Source organism: Rhinopithecus bieti, unplaced genomic scaffold (assembly GCF_001698545.2).
Source record: "Rhinopithecus bieti isolate Rb0 unplaced genomic scaffold, ASM169854v2 scaffold_17861, whole genome shotgun sequence".
In the NCBI taxonomy this organism is placed as follows: domain Eukaryota; kingdom Metazoa; phylum Chordata; class Mammalia; order Primates; family Cercopithecidae; genus Rhinopithecus; species Rhinopithecus bieti.
Window position 1 is genome coordinate 3,489,672 of NW_016809830.1, and position 11,962 is coordinate 3,501,633.

At 44.0% G+C, this 11,962-nt stretch overlaps 1 protein-coding gene across 1 annotated transcript in view; it reads right to left on the reverse strand.

The window, feature by feature from the left end:
- The window catches only part of MALT1 (MALT1 paracaspase), an 88,485-nt gene extending 82,190 nt beyond the window's left edge, over positions 1-6,295 (reverse strand). Inside the window, 2 exon segments of the mRNA XM_017890505.1 lie at positions 6,086-6,190; positions 6,192-6,295. Of these exon segments, the coding sequence (XP_017745994.1) occupies positions 6,086-6,190; positions 6,192-6,295 (209 nt within the window).
- Positions 6,296-11,962: the final 5,667 nt, after the last annotated feature.

The window sequence follows — 11,962 nt, forward strand, 5'->3', positions numbered from 1 at the left end:
AAAAAAAAAAAAAAAAAAAAAAAAAAAAATTTTGAGTAACTATTATTTTGGTAACCTGAAAATGTCCTCGAAGGCCTCCTGTGATCACTATATTTACTAGGTATTCTTTTCTAAGCATCTTCGTTCAATTTTATTATATTCAATATGCCATTCTTGTTAAATGTGAATCATCATATCACAGGTCAACCAGCCCGAAATTCTGGACTGCAGACCAGTGGCAGCACGATCTGCAGTCCAAGGTAAAATGATACAAATAAGGACAATAAAGCTGTCTTTTATTCTAAAATTATATTTTCTATTTTTAGGTGTTAAAGTGTTCTTTCTTTTAAGAAACAATGGTGACTATGATGACAGAATACATAAAAAGTTGAAGCTGCCTGTTAGTGCTCTTATTTTGTGAAACTTTATTTTACTATTTATTATTTTAGTTTCTGAAATGCCCAAGTGAAAGAACCTGTGTTAGGAACAATACAAAGATTACCAATTTTGTAAATAATTAGAATGAGATTTGTAAAAATAAGGATGCTGTATGCTAAATATAATTTTTATGATTCAGAAGTTTACCAGGATCTGACAAATGAAATTAAGAAGCCATCTTATCAAATGCAACCAAGTGATGCTTTAATTAATGTCATATTGATATAGAGAAAATTAAAAACACTTGGCTTTCCTTCCCCCCAAAAGAACAAAGCTCAAATTGAACTATAGATGATTTATCTTCCATGACAAGAGGCACAGGAGAAAAAGAAGATACTGTATCTCTTTTTGTTTTACTGATTTTCCACATGGGCACTGGCTTTCAGCTAAGATGATGCTTATACAGACCTAACTTTTCTTTCTTTCCTTTTTAAGTTACATTCCTGTAAGAGTGTGCTTTGAAGTAGTTTCTGAAAGTCCTAATTTAGAATTTTGATTTTATTTAAAACTGCTTTATTACTGAAACAAATGTACTTTGCTTTTAAAATATCTCTATTTTATCTTTAAAATATATAATCAAATAGAATGTATTATACATCCTTTAGGGGACAAACCATAATGCTGTTTTTAGGTTCTTCCGCTTCTCCTCTTGGTATATTTACTATTTGGAATCTTTATTCATTAATTTGATCTATTTATCAATCACCTAAAACAGGCCACCGTTTTTTCTAGGTGTTGAGGATACGGCAGGAAACAAAATTCTGTATCTTCCTGGATCTTTCATTCTAGAGAAGTACAGACATAAATTTAAATATACACAGAGATATCTCTTTGTGTATGTATCCAAGCAGCCAATGGTCATAAGCGTTTTGGAGGAAACTAGGGTAATGCAAGTAGACAGGTAACACTGAGCAGATGTAGGGGGTAATTTTAAATATTATGATCAGACAAGAGCTCAGTGAGGTGAACAAGTCATGTGGTTACTTATGGAGACCATCTCAGTCTGAGTAAGCAGCAAGTACAAAGACTACTGTGTCCAAAGGAAGGCAAGAAGGCACATGTGACCAGAGTAGAGAGGGATGGAGATAAGAAGATATCAGGATGAAGACTGAACTGGTAGCTAATGGTGTTTTTACTCTGAGATGGAAAAGCAATAGGAGAGTTGGCATTTTTTTTTTTAATGGGGTCTATGTTGCTCAGACTGGTTTTGAAGTCCTAGGCTTAAGTAATCCTCTCACCCTGGCCTCCCAAAGTGCTGGGATTACAGGTGTGAGGCTACCACGCATGGCCACAATAGGAGAGTTTTGAGCAAAGGAGGAGTAAGACTTGATGTGATGTTTTTAAAGAATCATTCTTACTGTTATATTGATAACAGACTGGGGTGGGAGCAAAGCGAAAGAGGGAGAAGTTAAATGGCTACTGGAATAATCTAGTTGAGAGACAACGTGGCTTGGTCCAGTCTGCCAGCAGTGGAGGTTGGACTCTACATACATATAGTGAAGGTACAGCAGGCAGGATGTACTGACAAAAATGATTTGTGTGTGACAAGTGGAGTCAGGAATGACTTCGAAGTTTTTGGCCTCAACAACCAGAGGGTACGGAAACTGAAAGAAAGAGGTTTATAAGGAAAGACAGGTTAAATTCTGGACATGTTACATTTAAGATGTCTCTTGGTCATTCAAGAGAAGATAGCAAACAAGTGTTTACATGCATGAATCTAGGAGTTCAAAGCAGAGAAACGGGCTGGAAATAGAAATTAGGAGTAATCAACCCAAATAAATGTAAAGCCGTGGGACTGAAGGATAAGACCAAGAGGGCGGGAAGGAAACCTTTTTTAGTTTATTTGTTCTAGAGACAAGGTCTTACTCTGTCGACCACGCTGGAGGCTGACAATACCTAAATCAATACCTAAAATTCTGTCTTGTCCACATTATGCATAAATGAATGATTACTGAATGAATTTCAGTCAAAATTGTTGAGGCTCACCGCAGCCTCGAACTCCTGGGCTCAAGCAATCCCACCTCAGCCTGCAGAGTAGCTGGGACTATAGGTGTGTGCCACTATGCCTAGCTAATTTTTTATTTTTTGTAGAAACAGGGTCTCAGTATGTTTCCTAGGCTGGGAGGAAACCTTTTGTTAGAGCCTTCTACATGTTCTCATTCCTATAATAAACTGCGTGAGAGCAGGATTTCTGCAGCTAAAAGTGCACCTTCTACTCAGCAGGTATGCAATGACTGTTTTTCCTTGGTCCAGGCTCCATAGCCTCATTTCTAAGCTCCCCACTTAACAGAATTTCAGGCAGCATGTAATGCCTCCTGTAAGGTCTGCCATCCTTAGGGCTCTGATGTTCCATGCCACCAAAGAATTTATATAGCTTGGGCAAGACCCTCAGAGTCTGTGCCTATCCACACTAACAGCAAAGGGTGTCCAGGTCAGTCTTGAATGGAATTAGGGCTGAGTTTGACTATAGTGCATTCCCAAATGTACATGGCTGTGGGGAACTAAGCTATAAACAAGGATTCACTGTGAGTCATCAGCAATGAAAACATTTACAATTATTCCTAATCCCTTGTAGACAGTTTGAACGGGCTCTTTTCTTGTGGTTTACTTATTTGTATTATTAAATTTTCACCCAGTTTGAGGAAAGATGTAAAGTGTCAGAAAAAAAAAAGTGAAGAGAAGAAAAAGAAACAGAATGGGCAACATTTCGAGATTTAGGGCTGCAGATCCAGAAAGCACTTCACAGCCTCGTGGGACTTGTCATCCACACGGACTAGACGCTCACACCGTAATTCCTGTCTCTGGCACCAGGGAAAAAATACCTTTAGGACCTTCTAGTATCACAGATCCTCCCCCATCAGTATGAAATCACTTTACAGTAACTTTTTTGTCTTAAATAGAGTAAGCATCCTCAGCTGACCTTGCTTCACTGTCCAGCCCCGAAGTTCTCAGTGCTGCTTTTTGAAAAAAGTCAGTTTAATTCTTCTGATCTCAATAAGGATGAGCTTAACGTTCCCAAATTCTCCAACACTTCTCACTGCAACCAACCTCCTCAAAACTAACCTTTACCACCCTGAAAGACAGGTGAAATTCATCTGCCTCTCATCAGACTTCCCACCCCAAATTCTCAAAGATTCCATAACTGCATGCCCTTTGTGCTTGCCACCTCTTGTTAGGCAACTGTCCCCTTCTCTGTGTGACTCCACAGAAAAGTGGCCGCAAATCTTTCCTTTAGTTCCCCCAAACAAAGCTAAGACCATTCTGTAGCCTTTAACAAAAACTGACCGAAGGCAGGCAAAGAAAACACAACATCCAACATCAAGTATCCACTGCTTTTGGATTCCAGCAGCCACGCTTCTGCCCTGGCAGGGCCTTGCTGACTTTCTTCTCCCTCCTTCATGGCCATGTAGGAGTCCTCCATACCCGGCTTTCTTCAGGAAGCCCAGAACCTTCCCTAACTAGAGTACTCTTAACACTGTAATACTCTGGAGATCTGCCCCCAAAGACAATTTTTTACATTATGGTAAGTCCAGAAATTCAGAAATTTATGGACCTAGCATAACAGTATTGACTTTTTTTTTTTTTGCGTATCCAAAAGCCCAACGTGTTTTTCCTAGAACAGAAAAAAAATATGCCACCTCTCTGTTAGGTCTTGCTAGTTATTCCCTCCTTACATCATTACTCCTTTGCACAAGCAATAATCCCAAGTCACTATTACCCTTTGCCTCAATCCCAAACTCTGAAACTGAGAGTTGTCAGGAGGGTTTAAGAAAATAATGTGGCCAGGCAGGGTAGCTCATGCCTGTAATCCCAGAACTTTGGAAGACTAAGGCAGACGGATTACCTGAGGTCAAGACCAGCCTGGCTAACACAGCAAAATCCCGTCTCTACTAAAAATATAAAACAATTAGCGCGCTGTGGTGGCACATGCTTGTAATCCCAGCTACTCGGGAGGCTGAGGCAGAAGAATTGCTTGAACCCGGGAGGCGGAGGTTGCAGTGAGCCAAGATCACACCATTGCACTCCAGCCTGGGCAACAGAGCAAGACTCCATCTTGAGGGGAAAAAAAAAGATAATGCAAAAATAAGAAGAATAAAGAAGAATGAAACAGCAGCAGCAGCATGTAAACATTTAGTACATTTTATGGTACATACCATGTCCTCAATAAATGACAAAAATCCATTATCATTCATACCCAACACAGCATTTAATGTTATTATAAAGGTCCCCAAATAATAGTCCATTACTGGATAACCCCTTATGATTAGGAATTTAATATTTGTTAGTTTTTTATCTTCTAAAATTTCTAGCAAATAGTAAGCACTTAATACCATTTTCAATAAATGACTTCCCTTTCATCAAGTATTTACTAACTTCTACACATAACAGAATATTAAGAGACGGTTTCTGTTCTTAGGGCATTTATAAAGATGTGTACAAATAATTATACTATAAGACAAATCATAGTCATTTGAGAAGTTTAAAAAACTGCTAAGGGGTTCAAAGGCAGGCCAAAATTACAACAATGGTACAAAGTAATGGTTCTAAGTGGGGTCTGGGAACCCCTAGTGCAGTTCCTGAGATCCTCTCACGTGGTCCACAAGGTCAGAAAGATTTTTCATAATAATATTAAGATTTTATTTAGCTTTTTCATTCATTCTTTCAGGAGTGGACACTGCAGTTTCCAGTGTCTTGTGACCTGTAATAGTGCAAAATACTGAATGCAGAAGCACATAAACGAATTCAGCTCTGTGATTAAGCCCAGACATTAAAGAGATCTTCAAAATGAAAACCAATGCCACTTCTCTAATTGACTTTTTTGTTTTGGAAAATTTGTTTTTCCACGAAAGTATTATTTCTGCTACCATGTAATGGGTTCTTTTAAATAAATTAATATTTTAAAATGTCTTAGCTTTAATTTCAATGGCAGTAAATATCAGTATATATTACATGTATGTATTATCTCGAACCCACATAAGAGCTCTCTGGGGTCCTCAATAATTCTTAAGAGGGTAAAGGAGTCTCCAGACCAAAACTTCAGGAACCCTAATACAGTCATTCCAAACCGAATAAGGAAAATAGTTTTACTTCGAGTTTCATGTTCATGGTGAAGTCAAGAAGGGAACGTGGTAACCTGGTTTGATGGAGGAAGATGATGAGTTCGGCGTCAGTCTTTTCCAATACCCTGCAAAATGTTCATGAATTCCTGCACTCCACCCTCTGCATTCATCACCTCGCCTGCGCTTCTTCCCAGCCTTCCTTAGGTCTCCCAGGGCAGTGTCCACATCCCTTTCTTTTGCATTTTAAGTCCTCTGGATGACTGCCCCATCCCAGGGGCCTCCGGACAGCTTTCCTTCTCTCACTATTCTCCGGGGTCAACCTCGACTTCTCCCTCTCATCCAGGGGCGGGGGTGGGAAAAGGGAGCGAGGCAGCCGCTGGGCCACTTTTGCCTCCTCCTTCCGGAGCCCTGGGCTCCGCTCTCAAATCCCAGGCGTTCCGGGGCGCTGCTGGGTTCCGCTCGTCTCAATGACCGAAGTCCTCCCCACCTCCGCTCACTCACGCCGGCCGCCCCTGCCGCGCTCAGCCCCGCCGACGGCACCCCCACTTCCCCACGGGAGCCCACTTCGCTCGGCACGCGCGCCCGGCCTGCCGCGGCCCCGAGCTCACCTGAGGCGGAGGCGCCCGCGACTCCCCGCCAGCTCCGCCAGCCTCCTCCAGCCCCGGCCCTCGGCGCCGCCTGGTTCCAGGTGCTCGCTGAGCCTCCGCAGCGCGGCTCCGCAGGCGGTTGAGGGTCGCGCCGGCCGGAGGGGCGAGCAGCGGCCCCGTGAGGGCGGCCGATGGCGGCAGGGCCTGCAGCGGGTCCCCCAACAGCGACATGGCCCTCGCCGGCGACCCCGGACTGCCGGGGCTCCCGCCGGCCCCGTCACGGGCCTCGGCCCCGGGGCACCTTCCGCTCGCCTCCGAGCCGCGGAGGCAGGGGCGGAAGCACAAATCTGGCAGCGCGGCACGGCCCTCGAAGGAGGAAGCTCCGCTCCCCGCCCCAACTAGACAGGTTTGCCGGGGGGAGCCGGGCCTACCGGCCACGCCAGCCACGCAGAGGGGCGGGGCACCCGGGGGGCGAGGCACGGAGCCTCGAGGGGCGGGACCTTGGGCCTCGAGGGGCGGGGCGGGGTTGCCTACAGCGACCGTGCGTGCGGCTGTGCGCCTCCCTCGCCTGCCCCTGCCGTCCCGGGCTGGCCGTGGCGCGCGCTTCAAACCCGGGAGGTGGGGAGGCCATACAGAGCAGGAAAGGACGGGTTGGGTGCAGCTGGAGGAGGAAGCGGTGGAGGAACTACGCCCCGGCAGCTCCTCTACGGCGAGGAAGCCTGCGGCGTCTGGGCTTCCCGAGACCGTGGGAGGAGGCCTGCGTACTCACGCCAGAGAGTTGGGCATGCGGTTCTCCGTCGCCGGCTCCCGCCCGCAGTCTCCGGTGGGCGCTCTCCCCTGACTCAGGAACTTGCATGTGCCCAGCGACACACCAGAATCCTGCAATGGGCAACCTCAGCGGACGCTTCCTCGTTTTAGGGTTAGATGTGTATGGCATTGCTAGAGGGAAGTAGTGCTAGAGATCCGGATACTTGAGTTGGAATTGGCCAAAATTTTTGACTATTAAAAAATTACTACTTTGCAAACTGAGCTGTGGCATATTTAAGGCTAATCAGATCTTGGAAATGATTGTATTTAGCGGGAATAATCTGGTTTTCCCGGGTCAGACTGCCCCCCGCAATCTTCGTCGTCAAAGCAGACAACTCTGTAGAGGATGCCCTTCCCTGGAGTGATCCGGAATGGATGACACCTGAGCTCTCTCTGCCACTCTTAGCAACATCCAAGGCCGTTATCCCTTTGAAAACTATGGCTTCGTTTGGGACAAAAGAGGAAGTAACTTACGAAATGTGACCAGTCAGATAGTTCCCTACACAAGGCTTCCTGGCCCAATTTCTGTTGCCATTAGCTTTTCAACACCCAAGGCAGCAGGATTTTCTGACCAATAATTTGGATACCTATATTCTTACACATGTTGGCGAGGTAGGTGCGCCATACAGTCTCCACCTCTTTCTAGCAGAAGCAGTCCTTAAACTTCACTCTAGCATAAGTTCAGGATTCAGACTGCAGTGCGATGGCTAAGAGCATGACCTTTGGACCCGGAAAGATCTGCTGGCTTCAAGGGTTAGAAGCTTGAATGAGTTATTTAATTTCTCTGCCTGATCTATTAACACAGGACTGAAAATAGTTTATATAGAGTTGTTGGCTATGTGAAGCACTTAACTCGGTAACTGGCACATCGTAGATATTAAATGCTATTACCCTTACACATACAAGTGCCATTTCATACTCAGTTTGACTTGGCAAGCCTTTCCCAACTACTTCAGGTGCCTTCCCGTTTTGTCCTCAATCATTGAACAAATATTTTCTGAGGATCTATTACCTGCATCTGCCAATTATGGAAATCACATCTAGTCTTTACTGGAACCTGCCTTTTAATTTAAATTCAACAATGGTCTTCTAAATTTAGACTTAGAAAAGTCTGCCGTGTACAAAGTGTTGCTTATGCAACCTCTCATGTGTACATATGAGTTAAATGGGTGCCAGTGTTATTTACGCTTATCCAATATAGCTCAGCTGGGCACTGTTTTGACCTGGAGTTGTACCCTCCTCCCCCTGCTTCCCAAGTGACTGCCTCCCTCGTTTTACCCTACTCCCAACCTTTTTTTCCACCTAAAAATTTTATAACCTATCCAGTCACTCTACCCGCCACCCTCCATCCTCTACCCAAACTGACATTACATTTTTTGACTGGTCTTTTTCTTCCCTCAACCAAATGTTAATATTTCTATGACATAATTTCACTCCTGTGGTTCTCTTACGGGGATAATGGTGTAGTAGAATGTGACCTTTAAAGTTAGTCCTGAGTTGGGGACTTGATGCTGCTGCCACTTACTAGTGGTGGACGTTAGGTGAGCTACTTAACCTCTCTGAGCTTCAGTTTCCACACCTGTAAAAAGTGGAAAATAATATTACTTAACAGTATTACATAGTGTCAGGGAGAAGTATGTGCATTGTATATGAGTACTCAAAGTTACTACATCAGTTTTGGGAACAACATAAGTAATTCAGCTTCCTTTTCTATATTAATCATTATGTTTATATGAATATAGGAAAAAAATTGGGGGTAAAGATCTGGCTTTTAAATGTCCCTTAAAAGTTCATGCATGTCTATAGATAATAACCTTGGGAGTTCTTCCTCATTAGTTCAAAGTGAAATAGATCTTTGTAAATCCAGACAATTGGCAGGAAGCTTGTAGTTTCAGTATATGGAACTCCATTGATGTAATCTTCAAAGCACTCATAGATCTGGAAACTGACTCATAGGATTTTTTTCCTTTATACAATTTAACTATAGATGGTACTCCAACTAAAAAAAAAAATGCCAGAATGATGTATTATTTCACAGTTGGACAGGGTTTAAAAGACTCAGTGCAGGAGAAAACCTGCTGGTCCTTGAATCTGTATACAATGGAGGGAAAGGAAGCAGGAGTTATGTGGCTTAAATGGCATTCATGGCCAGGCACGGTGGCTCACGCCTGTAATCCCAACACTTTGGGAGGCCGAGGCAGGCAGACAACGAGGTCAGGAGTTCAGGACCAGCGTGACCAACATGGTGAAACCCCGTCTCTACTATACACACAAAAAAATTAGCTGGGTGTGGTCGCGCACGCCTGTAATCCCAGCTACTTGGGAGGCTGAGGCAGGAGAATTGCTTGAACCCAGGAGGCAGAGGTTGCAGTGAGCTGAGATCGTGCCACTGCACTCCAGCGTGGGTGACAGGGCGAGACTGTCTGAAAAAAAAAAAAAGTCGTCATTGTCTCCCATCCCTTATTCCATGCTCAGCCCACTTTGTGACCTCTCTGACTCAGTCTCTGTAGGGGCCACTCAGGTGACCCACAGACACAGGCTCAGCACATCCCTTGCAGCCCATTCTTGCCACCATCTTCTGAAGGATTAGGAAAATTTTCTCATTTCGATTTCAACTTTGTAATGGTGGCTAAGCGTCATACTAGTATTCTACACCCTTCCTTCATGATGAATCATCCAGACCTAAATATTTGATCCTGACCATGGGAAGTCTACACCTACTTGTCTAAATTTATTCATTCACTCAATCATTCCATCATGAACACATATTCATGGGGCACCAGACTCTGAATCAAATACAAACTGTTAAAGAATAGTTTTCATTTGATTAATTTATTTATTTTGAGATGGAGTTATGCTCTTGTTGCCCAGGCCGGAGTGCAATGGCGCGCGATCTCGGCTCACTGAAACCCTCCGCCTCCCAGGTTCAAGTGATACTCCTGCCTCAGCCTCCTGAGTAGCTGGGATTACAGGTGCACACCACCATGCCCAGCTAATATTTTGTATTTTTAGTAGAGAGAGCGTTTCACCATGTTGCCCAGACTTTTCTTGAACTCCTGACCTCAGGTGATTCACCCATGTCGGCCCTCCCAAAGTGCTGGGATTACAGGCATGAGCCACCGTGCCCGGCCTTAAGAATAGTTTCTAAAAGAAAGTTTAAATCATGATGCAACAAATATGCAATGAATACATATCAGAGATTTTAACTCATTAACTAACAAGGGAATCAGAAAGGTGTTACAATTACTTCAGAGGAGAACCCAAAGACCAGATAAATATGTCAGCCCGTTGAAATGAAGTTGCTTCCTAGATGCAAAACTGGCTGCTTCCACAGTGGAGGAGGGAATGCAATTGAACCTCCACCTGACAGAATTTATTTAATTGTAAACAAGATTCACTTGCATCACTATCAGTTTTCTGCAAGTTCGCTTTGACCTCAGAGTTGTAAAATAGCCTAGTCATGAGACAAAGTCGAAGACAACCCAGGCAGATGAACTAGGCGGGATTCCCACACCACAGTTCAGTCTTCACCAGTTTTCCCTTAGAGTTTGCAGAATACAATGTTGACCAAACCCGATATCTGCTTAAGACAAGGAATGGTAGGAGTGAGTGCTCTTTTGATAGCAAAGAAGTATACAAATCCAGGGGAGAGCCCTTTGGTCCATGTGGAAAGATGAGAGGGATGGCTTGGGAAACAGGGTAGAAAGAATACCATACTGTAGGCCAGCCGCAGTGGCTCACACCTGTAATACCAGCACTTTGGGAGGCCGAGGTGGGTGGATCACGAGGTTAGGAGATCAAGACCAGCCTGGCCAAGATGGTGAAACCCTATCTCTACTAAAAATACAAAAATTAGCCGGGCAAGTGGCAGACAGCTGTGATCCCAGCTACTCGGGAGACCGAGGCAGAGAATTGCTTGAACCTGGGAGGTGGAGGTTGCAGTGAGCTGAAGTCATGCCACTGCACTCCAACCTGGGCGACAGAGCGAGACTCTGTCTCAAAAATAAAAAAATAAAATACCATCCTATAAAAGCACAGAGCCGGAAAATATCACAGCAAGGTTGGAGAACTGCAGTTGCTCCAGGAGAGCTGGGGATACTGATAGGAAAAGGACAGAGACCAAGATATAAAAGGCAGTGAAGACTGGATTATGTCATGCCAAAATCCTGAGATTTTATTCTGTATAAATGTACCTACCGCAGAGCCATCTATGCCCCACTGGTGTTATACAAGATGCTCTTAAGTTTTACATGGATGAACATTTTTCTTGTAGTAGTTATACATTAATACAGGAAAGAAAAATAGCTGCCAATCAAAATTGCTATTTCAACTAATAGTATTGATTAGGACTATATCAAATTTACTTGTAAAAATTTGATTTTGTTTAAGGAAGTGTATTAAATGCCCAAGAGTACAGGTGGTTTGTGGATATGTCAAAACCCCTAAAGCTGCTAAATGTTTACAGTTTGAGAAACACTGCTTTAAGTGGTGGAGAGTAATTGAAATATTTCCAGCGGGATAGTGATTTCACTTTTGGGTTTTTGAAACATCTCTTGGGCAGCAGTGTGGGGAGGGGAAAGAGTGGAAGTCCAAGAAGTATTCTAATAATGTAGATGGGAAACAAAGGCCTCCACCAAGAGCCACAACACTGGGCATGGAAAGGAGGGGCAAACTGAACACATATTTGGGATTATTTTTTACTAGTCTGTGGTCGTGTCTGGTTGCATGAATCACTATACTTTAAAGAATGTTTAAACTTTTTTTTTTTTTTTTTTTTGAGACAGAGTTTTACTCTTGTTGCCCAGGCTGGAGTGCAATGGTGCGATCTCAGCTCACTGCAACCTCCACCTCCCGGGTTCAAGCAATTCTCCTGCCTCAGCCTCCTGAGTAGCTGGGATTACAGTCACGTGCCACCATGCCCGGCTTATTTTTGTATTTTTAGTAGAGACAGGGTTTCGCCATGTTGGTCAGGCTGGTCTTGAACTCGTGACCTCAGGTGATCCACCTGCCTCAGCCAACTTTCAAATGTGTTATTCTACATTCTACTTGGTTTAGTCAGAAGGAAATGAAACAAACATTTCTGGTGTATGG